The sequence below is a fragment of the Sander vitreus genome, chromosome 12, assembly GCF_031162955.1.
Source record: "Sander vitreus isolate 19-12246 chromosome 12, sanVit1, whole genome shotgun sequence".
Taxonomy (NCBI): Eukaryota; Metazoa; Chordata; class Actinopteri; order Perciformes; family Percidae; genus Sander; species Sander vitreus.
Genome location: NC_135866.1, coordinates 1,889,501 through 1,902,367, shown reverse-complemented (window position 1 = coordinate 1,902,367; position 12,867 = coordinate 1,889,501). Strand labels below are relative to the sequence as shown.

General features: G+C 42.0%; 1 protein-coding gene across 2 annotated transcripts in view; it reads right to left on the bottom strand.

Moving 5' to 3' along the window:
• Positions 1–10,782, bottom strand: part of LOC144526208 (neuropilin-1a-like) — a 101,032-nt gene extending 90,250 nt beyond the window's left edge. Inside the window, exons 1-2 of one of the 2 annotated variants that reach the window (XM_078263506.1) lie at positions 9,966–10,782; positions 8,891–9,065 (exon numbers count right to left, since the gene is read on the bottom strand). In XM_078263506.1, the coding sequence (XP_078119632.1) occupies positions 8,891–9,065; positions 9,966–10,056 (266 nt within the window). In that variant the 5' untranslated portion in view covers positions 10,057–10,782. The remainder of the gene's footprint in view (positions 1–8,890; positions 9,066–9,965) is intronic. The other variant, XM_078263505.1, reaches the window with a different exon arrangement.
• Positions 10,783–12,867: the final 2,085 nt, after the last annotated feature.

The following is a 12,867-nucleotide window of genomic DNA, read 5'->3' as shown; positions in this document are numbered from 1 at the left end:
AGGTATGACTTCACATGAATGCTAAGCTTCACTTACTGAGTAACTTCACTAAGTATCTTCAGCTACTTTTTTTTCCAAGTTGATTCTTCTTTTTTGGGCTTTTCCGCCTTTAATGGACAGGACAATGAGAAAGGGGAGAGAGGGTGGGGGGGGGGAGACATGCAGGAAATCGTCACAGGTCGGACTCAAACCCTGGACCTCTGCGTCGAGGCATAAACCTCTAAATATATGTGCGCCTGCTCTACCCACTGAGCCAACCCGGCCACTCCAAGTTGATTCTTACACTGGTAACGTCGCAAACAGTCTTTGCTGTTAATGTGATTCAGAGACAAACCACTGAAATGGCATCTGTAGCTACAATTTGCTCAGTCATCATTCTGTGTGGAGTTTTCTATCAAAGTTCAGGTTGTATGCAGTGAACAGTTCAACATCATTTATCCAAATGGAGGAGAGGGAGACAGCGAGCAGAGGAAATACTGGGATGAAAACATGACAAGAGCAACATGGAGTTCAGAGAGAGAGAGAGAGAGAGAGAGAGAGAGAGAGAGAGAGAGAGAGAGAGAGAGAGTGATGGTGCCGGTGGTGACGGGAAGAAGAAAGCGAGAGAACAGCCGGAGGGTGGAGGAGGTTGAAGGAGGGTGGAGGAGGGAGAGAGACAGCCAGAGGTCTGTCACCGAGGTCAGGATGAGCCTGACCATGCCAACCAGCCTGAAGCCCTCCATCTCCGAGTCTGTCTGCACTCGTCTGCTCTCTCTTTCATCTTCATCTTCATTGATTAAACTCATGTCCTCTGTTTGAGTACTCAGGAGGAGGGACTCCCAGCCTGACGGTACAGATCCATTTGTCCGACACGACTGAAGCGTGGTGTCGCAACGTCATACATCCATGGTAGATGCTCCACGCCCCTGACCGGCAGCTGATTGGACGAACGCATGACATGGGTCTGGCTGCTCGAGAATTTCAACAGAGTGTCATGGCGGCGCGTTGAGAATACGATCTCGTATTTTACGAAAATAGTTCACAGAAACGTGTCGTCTACTTCTACTGCATAGTCGCGTCGCGTTCAACAGATTAATTTGCATAAAGATGGGCATCGGCCAGTTTTTGGACGCACAGAATTTTTTCAAATGCAGCGCCGCCTTCCCGGAATGCTTTGCGTGCACGTTGAAGTTGCTTGACGTCACCCAGAGGAATAGAGTGGAGTGGCATGGTCAAATGGATCTGTACCGTGAGACCCCATTGCAACGTGGGGGATGCAGTCATTTTGGAAAGCAAAGATAGCATGAGAAAAGGGAGAAGTACAGTATGTGATCTGTAGATCTGTTCTCTGTTCTTGTAGAAAAGGCCATAATAACACTTGCTTTCTACTTATTGAACAGTCTCACACAACCTAAAATTGGTTAATTATTGAGGTTTTGTGAATTTTGTTTTAACAAATGCACATGAGAAACTACAAATGTGTTTATTTAATACAGAATCCAAAATTATATTACATAAGACAGGACAATTGCTCATTCCGACTACGAACAAGAAAAAAACAATCTGTCATCGACCTAATTCTCCGGCTGTTTTGTACTTTAAAGTAACAAATAGAAGAAACACGTCGCTGCAAAAACACAGAACAAACAACCAAATTAGTTTTGCTGGCTCATGCCTTAAGTTGGGAGCGAGCCACAGGCTAACCGATCTGTGACAGCGTCACATTCAGTCTTCCTGTGTTGTGTGGCGGCTGTGGAACTGAAAAATACAACCATCTGGAAGGGACGCTTTTATTTTCTTTGAAATTGGCAAAGTCAGACTGCATGCTGAGCAAAGGACCGCTGATGAAATAATGCCTCGGTCTAAAGCCACACAAAGGCTGAGATTCATCAGAATATTTGTTCACAAACACAAGACTAAACAACTGACAGCAGAGTCGCTTGTTTTGCACTTTTAAAAAAAAAAGAGGTCATCAACAATGTACTGGGAACTAAAGTTTGCCCAACTGTATATCCAGTCCACCCTTCCATCCCATAATCCTCCATGCAGCCATCTGATGATTCACACATCTGTCCTGCAATTCTTCCATCTATCATTAGGACTGGGTATATTTCAAAATGTTTCGATACCAATACCGTGACTTCGATACCAGTTCCCAAACGATTTTTTCATACCATAATTTAAAAAACTACGTGAGCCGTCTCTGTGTATAGACAGCCAATCACACACATTTTTAGATCTTGGTGGAAGCATGCTGCGTGCTGATTGGCTCACTGACGCTGATGAGATTTACTCCTTAGGGATTTAAATTGGGTATTGAATGACGAGGCATTTTTCGATACTCAGTACTTTGGAGGCAATTCGGTCGGTGCCTAGAAAGTATTAAACTCAGTACCCAGCCATATCTATCATTCAACTATACATCCATTCACACATTTATCTCTTTGAGTCAGCGCTCCGTTCGGCCATCATTCTACCCATCATCCACAAATCGATTTATTCATCCAATCATCCACCCGCCCATTCTATTCTGCCACCCTGCCATTATCATCCAACAATGCATTCATCATTCATCCGGCCATCTGTTGATTCATTCATCTGCCCTAGCACAGCTCCATCCATCATCCACCCATCATCCATGATCCAGAAATTCATTCCTCCATTGTCCGGCAATTTGATCCATCAATCCATAAATCCATTCACCCCAAAAGCCTTCCATCCATGGTCCAACAATCGATTGACTGAAATACTGTATATTTCAAAAACTTAGTCTAAAGTCATCAGGATCAGACAAGTAAGATCGACTTTAAAAACATGAAGATTATTTATTTATTCAGGGAAGGTTCACTGAGAGGAAGCCTCTTTTGCAGGAACACCCTGATCACATTCACACAGTTCCACATTCATACCTGGAAGCTGCCCAGTACTACCACAGTCTTATCTGCTGACCACTGAGCAGCTCCACTGGAGCCGTTGGGGTTAAGGGCCTTGCTCAAGGGCACCTCAGTGGTGGTAATGAGGGAGGGACAAGCGCTGCTCTTTCACTTTCCGGTCACAAACTCGCTTCTCTAACCTTCAGGCCACCACTGCCAAAAACAAAATCCAAGACTGACTTTGTAAACAACACAGCCCCCCCAGCCCCCACACATATTCACATAGACCCACGCAAATGCCTTCCATGTGTGTGTGTGACAACTCCAGGCTATGTGACTGTGACTCTGCTTCAGGGCCCATTCTTTTATTAATCGTGGACTGCGATTGTCTAAACAGGACATATAATAATAAACAACTGGTCCTGCCATCACAATGTAATTTATAGCATCCCCGTCTATTTCTTTGAGGGTCAGCATGCAGCAAATATAAAATGCGTTTTTGGGAAAAAAAACAAAATCCCCCCTCAGATACTCTCACTGATATTTATCATCACGGGATGGTCAAGACGTTGCAGATACCCTGTGGTGAAGTGTTATAATGTCTTTGCTGTACCCCACTTATATATCATAGATGTTCAGTTGGCTTGAGATCTGGTGACTGTGAAGGCCATAGCATATGATTCACATCCTTTTCATACCCATGAAAACATTCAGGAACCCCTCGTGGCCAGTATGAACCCGTAAATCCAAGATGCAACATCAAAAGCTGCTACGTACAGAGGATTTTCCCTTTACAGTGACGGTCCCTTCTGCATGTCAGTGTTAGTCTCATTGTGTCCCTGTGGGCACAAAACTGTACAATAATGTGTATAAGAGAATTTGCAGAGCACGCAGACCGTAGCTGTGTGTGCACCACAGAGTGCAAATGAAGCATACTAGTACAGAAAGTTAGGTTGCTCTGTGTGTGTGTGTGTGTGTGTGTGTGTGTGCGTGTGTGTGTGTGAGTGAGTGAGTGTACTGTATATGTGAGGTGGGGACTGTGCCAGTACAGCCTCATGTAGGAGGAAACAGTTCAGCCAACTCCTAAAAAGATGTCCCAAATTATCCTGCCACCGACGCATGTTCCTTACCCATGCCTCTGCTCTATTTTACCGCGCTCCGCAGGGATTCACTTTGTCGGCCACGCTATTTCAGACGTGGACATGAGACAAGACTTGTTCTGGTGGCGCTCCAGATTGGCTACGGAGGCAGAGCCGATGCATCTGAGTGTGTCTGAACAAAAGTGTTACCGGTTCTTGTGGAAAACCAACGTCTGTTCCCTGAGCGCAGATTGTGTCACTCGAGAGTTTAAGGAAGAAAAAGGTTGTCGTTGGAATTATCACCCAGACTGTCTGTTTTACAGAAGCTTCTGAAGGCCTTCTGAACCATGAATTAATCCATTCAACCTCCATGTTCATCTTGAGTGATGTGCTACAATATATTTTCTTTGGAATTTCAGCAAGTGTATGATCCAGTACAATTGTGTTATTTCTCTGACAACATAAAGCTTCATTCTATCTTACACATGTTGTTATTGTGACATGGTGTCATTGTTTTCAAATTGGGAGATCATCTCATTTTAGTACTAAACTCCCCCCAAAGTTTCCTCTTTCATGAATCACACTAGCAGAAAACATTTCCCGGCTGACAAATGTGTATTTATAAAAACGCTGTAATTAGGGATCATAATTACAAACCATTGGGTCATGAGGGTGCACGGGGAAGATATTTTGTCACGCAGATGTCGGAAATGTAGCCTGCGTTTGCTTTTGGATGCCTGTGCTAGGGCTCCTTTGTCTGGCTGGTTAACTGCAGACATGTTTCACAGCACTGGAACGTGTTGGTTCCATTTTGGTCCAGTAATTTAATTATGGGACTGGGAGAAATGGGCAAGCAGCGAACGGCAGTCTGATGAGGGAGTAGGGGGGGAAGTGTCATTCCAATGATATATTACAATCAGGAGGGTATATTTGAATTAAACTGTGGGATAGCAGAGCGTTTTTGAAACTGTTCTGTAACCTAAAGGCCACTGGCTTGATTTCCCTGAAGACACTGAACCCCAACAAGCCCACTTACTAAGAGGGTCACTGGATAAGCACAAAACTAAATACACACAGATCTTTACAATTGTGTTTTATCTAAAGCTGGAACAATTAGTGGATTAGTTTATCTGTTGTATGACACAAATTATGATCATCAATAAGATAAGATAAGAAAATGTTATTGTCTGTCACGAGTGACAAAAATTTCTCTTTGACAGGACAGGCTCAAATGACATAAAATACATATAAGAACATAAGAGATATATATAGAAACAGTGTAAAAACATTGACCGACAACAAAAATATGGTGTTTTTTGAAAATGAAACCACATAAACCTATTCTGGTACAACCTCTAAATACAATTATGAACCTGAAAATGAGCATAATATGAGCTCTTTAAACTTACTGAGCCTCACTCTGTACAGTACATAAGAGCTGCAACTAAGAATTATTTTCATTATCGACTGTATGCCGTAATACTTTCTTAATTATTAGATTCATTGTTTTATATACATCAACATTTTACATACCTCAAATCTTTAAATGTCTTGTTTTGTCCGACCAATAGTCCAAAACCCAAATATGTTCGGTTTGCAATTATATAAAACAGAGAAATGCAGAAGATCCTCACATTTCAGAGGCTGAAAGCAGAGAATATTTGACATTTTAGCTTAAAAATGGACTTCAACCATTAAGTGATTGTCAAAATTGTTGCAGATTCATTTTCTGTTGATTGACTAATTGCTTAATGGACAAGTCATCCATTCCCCATTTAGTTCCTGAGAAGAAAAAGAAAAAACATCCTAGTTCTATCACTCGTCTCTGCAGAGAGACTGGGGGTCAAAGGTCTGATCTGGAACTGATAGGCATTCAGGATCTTGCTTATGGACACTTCAGCAGAGCAGCTGTCTCTCCGGACTGAAAGCCAGTCTTCTAGCAGAGGTTAATGCACAACCTTTAAGACTTCAGATTCATGGCAAAATATTAGATTCTGTTGCTGTTTCCAATCATGGCCTCCCTGACGGCAGAATCATATATTGGAGCTGAACGTTGAGCCCGGTGGAATCAGATTCTGAAATAAAACTCTTAAATATCATCTCAGAAAATTTTTAAGTGGGATTGCGGTCTCGCCAAAGGCTTAAGGCCCCCCTCAATGGGCATATTTCGAACATTTGACTCGTTCCCAAAAACAACACTGCTCCTGCCAAGTGGGAGAGCTATGAGCTACACCCCATCATCATCCAACATAAACTCACACAACAAATAATGAAACCATGAAACCAATCGAGCAAAATGGAGGCCCCTAAGAAAACAGCCAAAAGACACATTAAGGTGGCTGCAGGGCGGCCGGGGTGTTGAACGGTCACAGGTTTGAATCCTGTTGCAATAAATGCATGTCAATCTTAATGTGGAAATGTCTCTCTTGACTGCATGCTTTTCAGTGGTGGAATGTAACTAAGTACATTTACTCCAGTACTGTACTTAAGTACAAATGTTGAGGTACTTGTACTTTTCTTTTCATGCCACTTTCTACTTCTACTCCGCTACATTTCAGAGAGAAATATTATACTTTTTACTCCACTACATTCATCTGTTACAGCTTTAGTTAAGTTTAGTTAAGACCATTAAACACACAACTGGTTGGAGCCTTTACACTTTCTACAATGGGAGGATTTTTTTTTTACTTTAATACTTTAAGCACATGTTCCTGATGATACTTGCATACTTTTACTCAAGTAACATTTTCAATGCAGGACTTTTACTTGTAACGGAGTATTTTTACAGTGTGGTATTAGTATTTGTACTTGATAAAGGATGTGAATACTTCTTCCATCGCTGACGCTTACCAAGAAGTGGTATCAGGCGTGTGCAGCCTCAGTCTCATCGTATAGAAAAGAGCCTACAAGAGACTCTTTAGACACAAAATGAACAACTTGGACGTCTTATGACCTGAAAACCCTCCTCTGCATCTTTATCACATGCAAGAAGCCTATCTGCTCTCTCATTGGATAAGAACATTTGACGTACGTAAATGTTAGAGAACATGTTAAATCCTGATTAAACCATAATATTTTACTTTACAACTGCCTTATTTCAGCACATTGACCTATGGAAAAGTAATTTAAGCAGACAATAATACTGTGTTGGTGGTGTACTACAGGGGCCAACCACGGACTAAACTTTTATTACCAAGATTTATTACATTTCATTAAGTACTTAAACAGCATTATTACATACTTATACTGCACCTCTGGGTTACCACACAAAATCAGGTCATTGCAGAAGGAGTTTTTTTTCCTGAAGAAAGCTTTCCTGAACATTTGCTTACTGAGGAAGATGTGTAATCCACTGAAAGACACACAATATCCACTATCTGTCCAGAGTGCTTCTAATGTCCTCTTGGTTTATTAGTCCCTCGGTGGGGAAACATGATCCAATAGTATTGGAGGAGCCCATCTGTGAGACGGTGCTGGACAGCCGGCTGTGATTTACACAGGAGCCGTTTATGGAGCTTTTAAAAAAAAAAAGACAGAGGAGCCGACATAAAAACAGGCTTATTTATGGAAGAGAGCAACACATGGACTGCTGTGTCGATGCACACAATCCAGTGTGTGTCTCTGGGTCGGAGAGAGGGGGCATAACGGGTGTGTTTGTGTCTGCATGGGAGCTTGTTTACAGGTTTAGTAGAGTAATGCTCAGGAAAGCAGCATCGGACGTGTGCAGACATGATTTGTGATGCACCTTTGAGTGTGTGCATGTTGTGTAAGAACATTTTCAGCTGAAGCTGCCCATTTCCCAGTGCAGAGCCATATATGATATATAAGTGATGGTGAAGGGAAACAGGGCGGTATTAACGTTTACTTTTATTATTCTGATTCTTTTGACGAGCATTTTCTCAATCAATCAATATCTAGAAATCTATAAAGTGTGGGAACAGATATACATATATATATATATATATATATATATATATATATATATATATATATATATATATATAAATGTAGTTGCATGTTAAACTGGGCCAGATGGATGAAAATGGATGGATCAATATTTATATGTATGTTTTAATGTTAAACCTACATGTAGAAGGCGCTGTGTCCTTAAGCTTAACTGTATCTGTGGATAGCTACTATGATGGCTACATTACTTAGTAAGCGTATCATCAATGTTGTGTAAATTTTTTTTGTTTTGTTTTTTACAAATAAGCCAATTTTTCTTTGCTAATAATATGTTGGATTCATGTTAATGTCTATTTTCAGACTGATTTAAACAACAACAACAAAAACTAATTTGGTTGTTAATTGTCGATTGACAAGTAAATTAATTGACTTATTTCGACTGCAATTGTAAGTATAACCGTGGATGAACGAGCACAAGGGGAGAAAACATAACTGGTCAAACTTAGACAAAGCTGTCAGCGGCACTTCCAACAATTTGTCAAATGACATTAGATCATTGAGGTTCTACTCCTGCAAACAAACGAGCCGCACACATTCTTTTCCTCGTCCAAAAACAAACAGTTAAACTCTGCCACCAAATGAAATGGTAAATGAAAAGCAAACACACGTTCTCTACTCCTGCAATGAGCAAACTGAACTTCATCAATAAAAAGCTGGTGCATCGCAGAGTTTGGCTGGGTTTACTCTCCTCTAAATTCCTGCCAAAAAAACCCAAGCAGACACAAAAGCCATTAGACAAACCCCCTCCGTATCAAGGATGAATTACAAAAACCCATCAAACCCCATTTCCTCTCAAGTCATTTCCTGCAGCCTCAATTCCATATCTCTCATCCTTGTACCTCCAGCAGCAGATGGAGCCTACAACTGCTTGACCAATAGGTGGCACAGTTTCACACTGTATCCAGGCAGGATGGAGGAGAGAGCAAAGGAGGGTGTGAGGGTGTGAGAGAGAGAGAGAGAGAGAGAGAGAGAGAGAGAGGAGTGAACTCTTACTTGCAGTCTCGGTCCTCCAGATCAAAATGCGGATTGAAGTTGATGAGGATCTTCTGCCCGGGCTCGGGGGCTGTTATCACCCACACACACTGCTGGGAGGGCGAGTAGGCGCCGGGGTAGCCCGGGGAGGTCAGGTAGTCCGCCGTGTGGATCTCTATATTCCCCCCGCATTTATCTGTGCCGCAAGAGGAGGCAGAAAGTTTTCCAGTTAGTGCAGAGAAATGGACTTTCTAGGCACCTAACTGCACTCACATGTTGACTAATGAAAGCACAGTTTAGAGTAAAGGATTAAAGTGCAGCAGCAGCAGCAGGGATGGGAGTGAGGAAGACCTCCAGCTGGGGATCACCATACATCCAAATATCCAGCATAGAGTAAAGAATATGCTGACAGAAAAGCACTTTCTGTTTTATTTCCACGCCACACATTGTGACTATAACTTCCCATGCTGGGGAATTCTACCAGCCTCAATAAGGTGATAAACTCTCTGATTACACTGTTTTAGAAAAGGTGTGGTATGAGGTGAGGTGGGTCGCTTTGCATCCGTGCGACCATAAGGTGTGATTATTCCGCCCATGAAGGTGAGGTGGGCTGGCTGGCTGCTGCTGCTGCTGCTGCTGCTTTCTCTGCAAACAGGCAGCGTGATTACATTTAATTTTCCCAATTAATGATTTATGAAATTGCTTGTAGCCTATATCGAGCTTCAGTGGCACCGCGCGCAAAAGCTCCAAAATGCGTCTTTGATTGGCTGAAGCGCGAACACAACTCAATGAAAAATGTGTAATATTTGCATTATAACGAGGACATCTTAGGATGTCCTTCCTGTGTGTCTGTGATAATAAATTGTCATTTTGTAGAGATACCCTTAATTATTTGAATCTATTAGTGTCATTTTAGTACACGCAGTATTTAGCTACATTGTCTAACTTGAACCCCCAGCAGACGTTCCCTCACAGGGAAAGCCGAGGCATAACAGGTGAGAGGCAACAATGGTGCAAAATGATGCAAAATGGATCAATGTTCAGCAGGCTGCCTGTTGTCAAGCCACATGTATTCATACAAGCAGTCAACACCTACCAGTCTGAGTCAACGAAGCAACCAAGAGGACCTGGCTGAAAAGGAACAATAGCAATCCACAAGGCATCCTTAGATTGTACAACACCGACATTCTGTTCAAGAAAATCAAGACAAACGAAAAGGTCCCGGGGGGGTTTACGTCCAAAAGAGAGAAAAATATAAGCGAAGCTTGTCTCAAAGTGAGAGATGTGGCTGTTGTAGGGACCCCAGCATCCCGCGAGCTTCAGCACCAGACCCGTGCGTATGTCAGGGAACAACTTGCCATCTCCTGGAGAAAAAAATAATAATAATCCAAAAGCAGAAAACAAAACGAAGAAATCAAAAAGGGGGAAAATCCGTTCGCCAGAAGTGGAAGCTGAGCGCCCTCGGTTCTTTATCAAACCTCTCACTTGTGATGCCAAACAGGGTCGAAGTGGAAATTTAAAAAAAGAGAGAGAGAAAGAAGAGGGAGCAGTAGTTAACGGATATTCACTGAAAACCAACCGAGAGGAACATCGGAGCGCTGCTCTACAGATCTTTCAGTTCTTACAGTTCAGCCTTCTCTCCGCCTCTCTCTCTCTCTCTCTCTCTCTCCGCCTCTCTCTCTCTCTCTCTCTCTCTCTCTCTCTCTCTCTCTCTCTCGCTCTCTCTCTCTCTCTCTCTCTCTCTGTGTTCGCAGCGAATGACTGACCGTCAGCAGAAATGTCAGGAATACGAGGCGAGCTGCGAAAGTAACAGCGGAATTTCCACTCCCCAAATTCCTGCTGCTAGACGCCACTGCGCGCAACCAGCAGCGAGCGAGCGAGCGAGCGACCGACCGAGCGCTCCAAGGGTCTGGAGCAAACTGACACCGGGCGGTGCGGTGCGCCCTCTGTACGCGCCCGACGCATGCCAGAGAGAAAACTGCCGCTGGCGTGTGAGTGTGGTACACGGTGAGGGCAGTGTCCACCAAGCAGGCGCGCGCTCACATCTGAGCTTTGTCAAAACGAGGAGCAAGGGATTCAAGAGAGACATATTCGGTGATGATCTACATGTGATCATCAGTCTGATTATACATCAGTTCTGGTTGTTATGACGCTGTAAATGCAGATAATAGGCCAACATAATTATTAAGGTTTGGAGGTGCATGCTGGATCCTTTCTTTTTTTTTTAAATGTTAAAACATGTATTTACACAATTTTCTTTGTTTCGTTTTACCAATGAATCCCTAAATTGATCTGATTTGTAACTATCATTGTAACGATTTTTAACTGTAATGTCAATGTCAATTTTTTTATTTTCATTTTATTTATTATTATTATTATTATTTATATAGCACCTTTCATTACAAGTAAACCCAAAGTGCTCCACATAAAAAAACAGCATACACATTAAAACAAAGCATGAATAGAAATAATAATACACAACAAGACAATCAACACACACACACACACACACACACACACACACACACACACACACACACACACACACACACACAGTAACTTAAGAGACACTGAAAAGTGGTCTATTCCAAAATAGATATAAAGCGTCTTGTAAAAGGATGAATCATTTATTATGTTTTGAATGACCTGCAATGGATATTGTCCTTGCATTTTTTACTCAAATAGCCTAAAGAATCAATACGCTTTTCTGCCATATTGATTTAAGCATCTTTAGAGACACACCACAGGACGATATGATGTAGAAGAAGAAGAAGCTGGACATGAAGAGAGGCAATAGCTGACTGCAAAGGAAGAAATATCACTTATTATATGACAAAGAACTATTTTTGCATGTATCAAGTTTTATTCCATGTGTTAGGTACTGTTTTGCCTTTACACAGTGTATTGAAGATGCAAAGCATTTCACAAAAATAAGCATTATTACATAACATGTTTGATTTTGTATTAAAAGCTGCAGGTTCGTAACCTTGGAGGAGCCAATCTGGTTCAGGAGGACAGTAAACTGACTAGGTGTCCTCAAATATAGCTTTATAATAAGCTATATTTGACAAAGTAAATATAATATTTAGATTAGAATTTGAATCATCATGTAGAAAGATCACATTTACAAAAAATACTAAAAATGAAATTATAGGCGTAGACTGCGGAGGGATGCAGGGGATACAGTATGTCCCCTCCAATATTTAGAAAAGGCAGATTTGTCCCCCAGCTCAAAAAAATATGAAAGACAACCCGTTTCCCAAAAGAGGTAAAAATAACCCTTCACGGGCTCTAAACATGTACAGAAAACAAGAACACAACAGGAGCGTGAAAAATACATTTGTGATTTTGTGTGTGTCTTTTATGTAGATTTAAAGTTTGGAGCTTCTGGCTTTAACACGGTCTCATTCTCTAACAGGTTTGTTGTTGAGATGTACATGAATCCTAATAAAAAGCATCCAGAAACACGTGGGATGTTTTGAAAATGAAGAACGTTTTGAACAAGAGAAGGAGAATAATCATTTCCTTTACTTAAATAAAGACATTAGCACCATACGATGTGGCATACAAATTCACCAGAATGCAGGAAAAGAAGTGTTTGACGCTCAATTTCAGGGGTGGCAATGGCTCAGTCCTTTGGAACATGGCTTGGGAACCAGAGGGTGGCCGGTTCAAGTCTCTGTATGGACCAAGTACAGAGTGTGTTCTGGTAGCTGGAGAGGTGCCAGTACTGCCCTTGAGCAGGGCACCAAACCCCCAACTGCTTGGAGGCAGCCATGGGCAGCCCCTTCACTCTGACATATCTCCATTTAGTGCAAGTGTGTGTATTTCAGGCCTGTATGTGTTGTGTGGAACTATAACAGAGTGTACAAATGTAATAGCCCCTTGCAGGATTAATAAAGTAATAAAGAAAGTCTTCTTCTTCTTCTTGGCACCCACGTTGGAAACCTCCAAAAATCGAATTTTTTACACCACTGGTGTTTAACACCCCTTTGGGG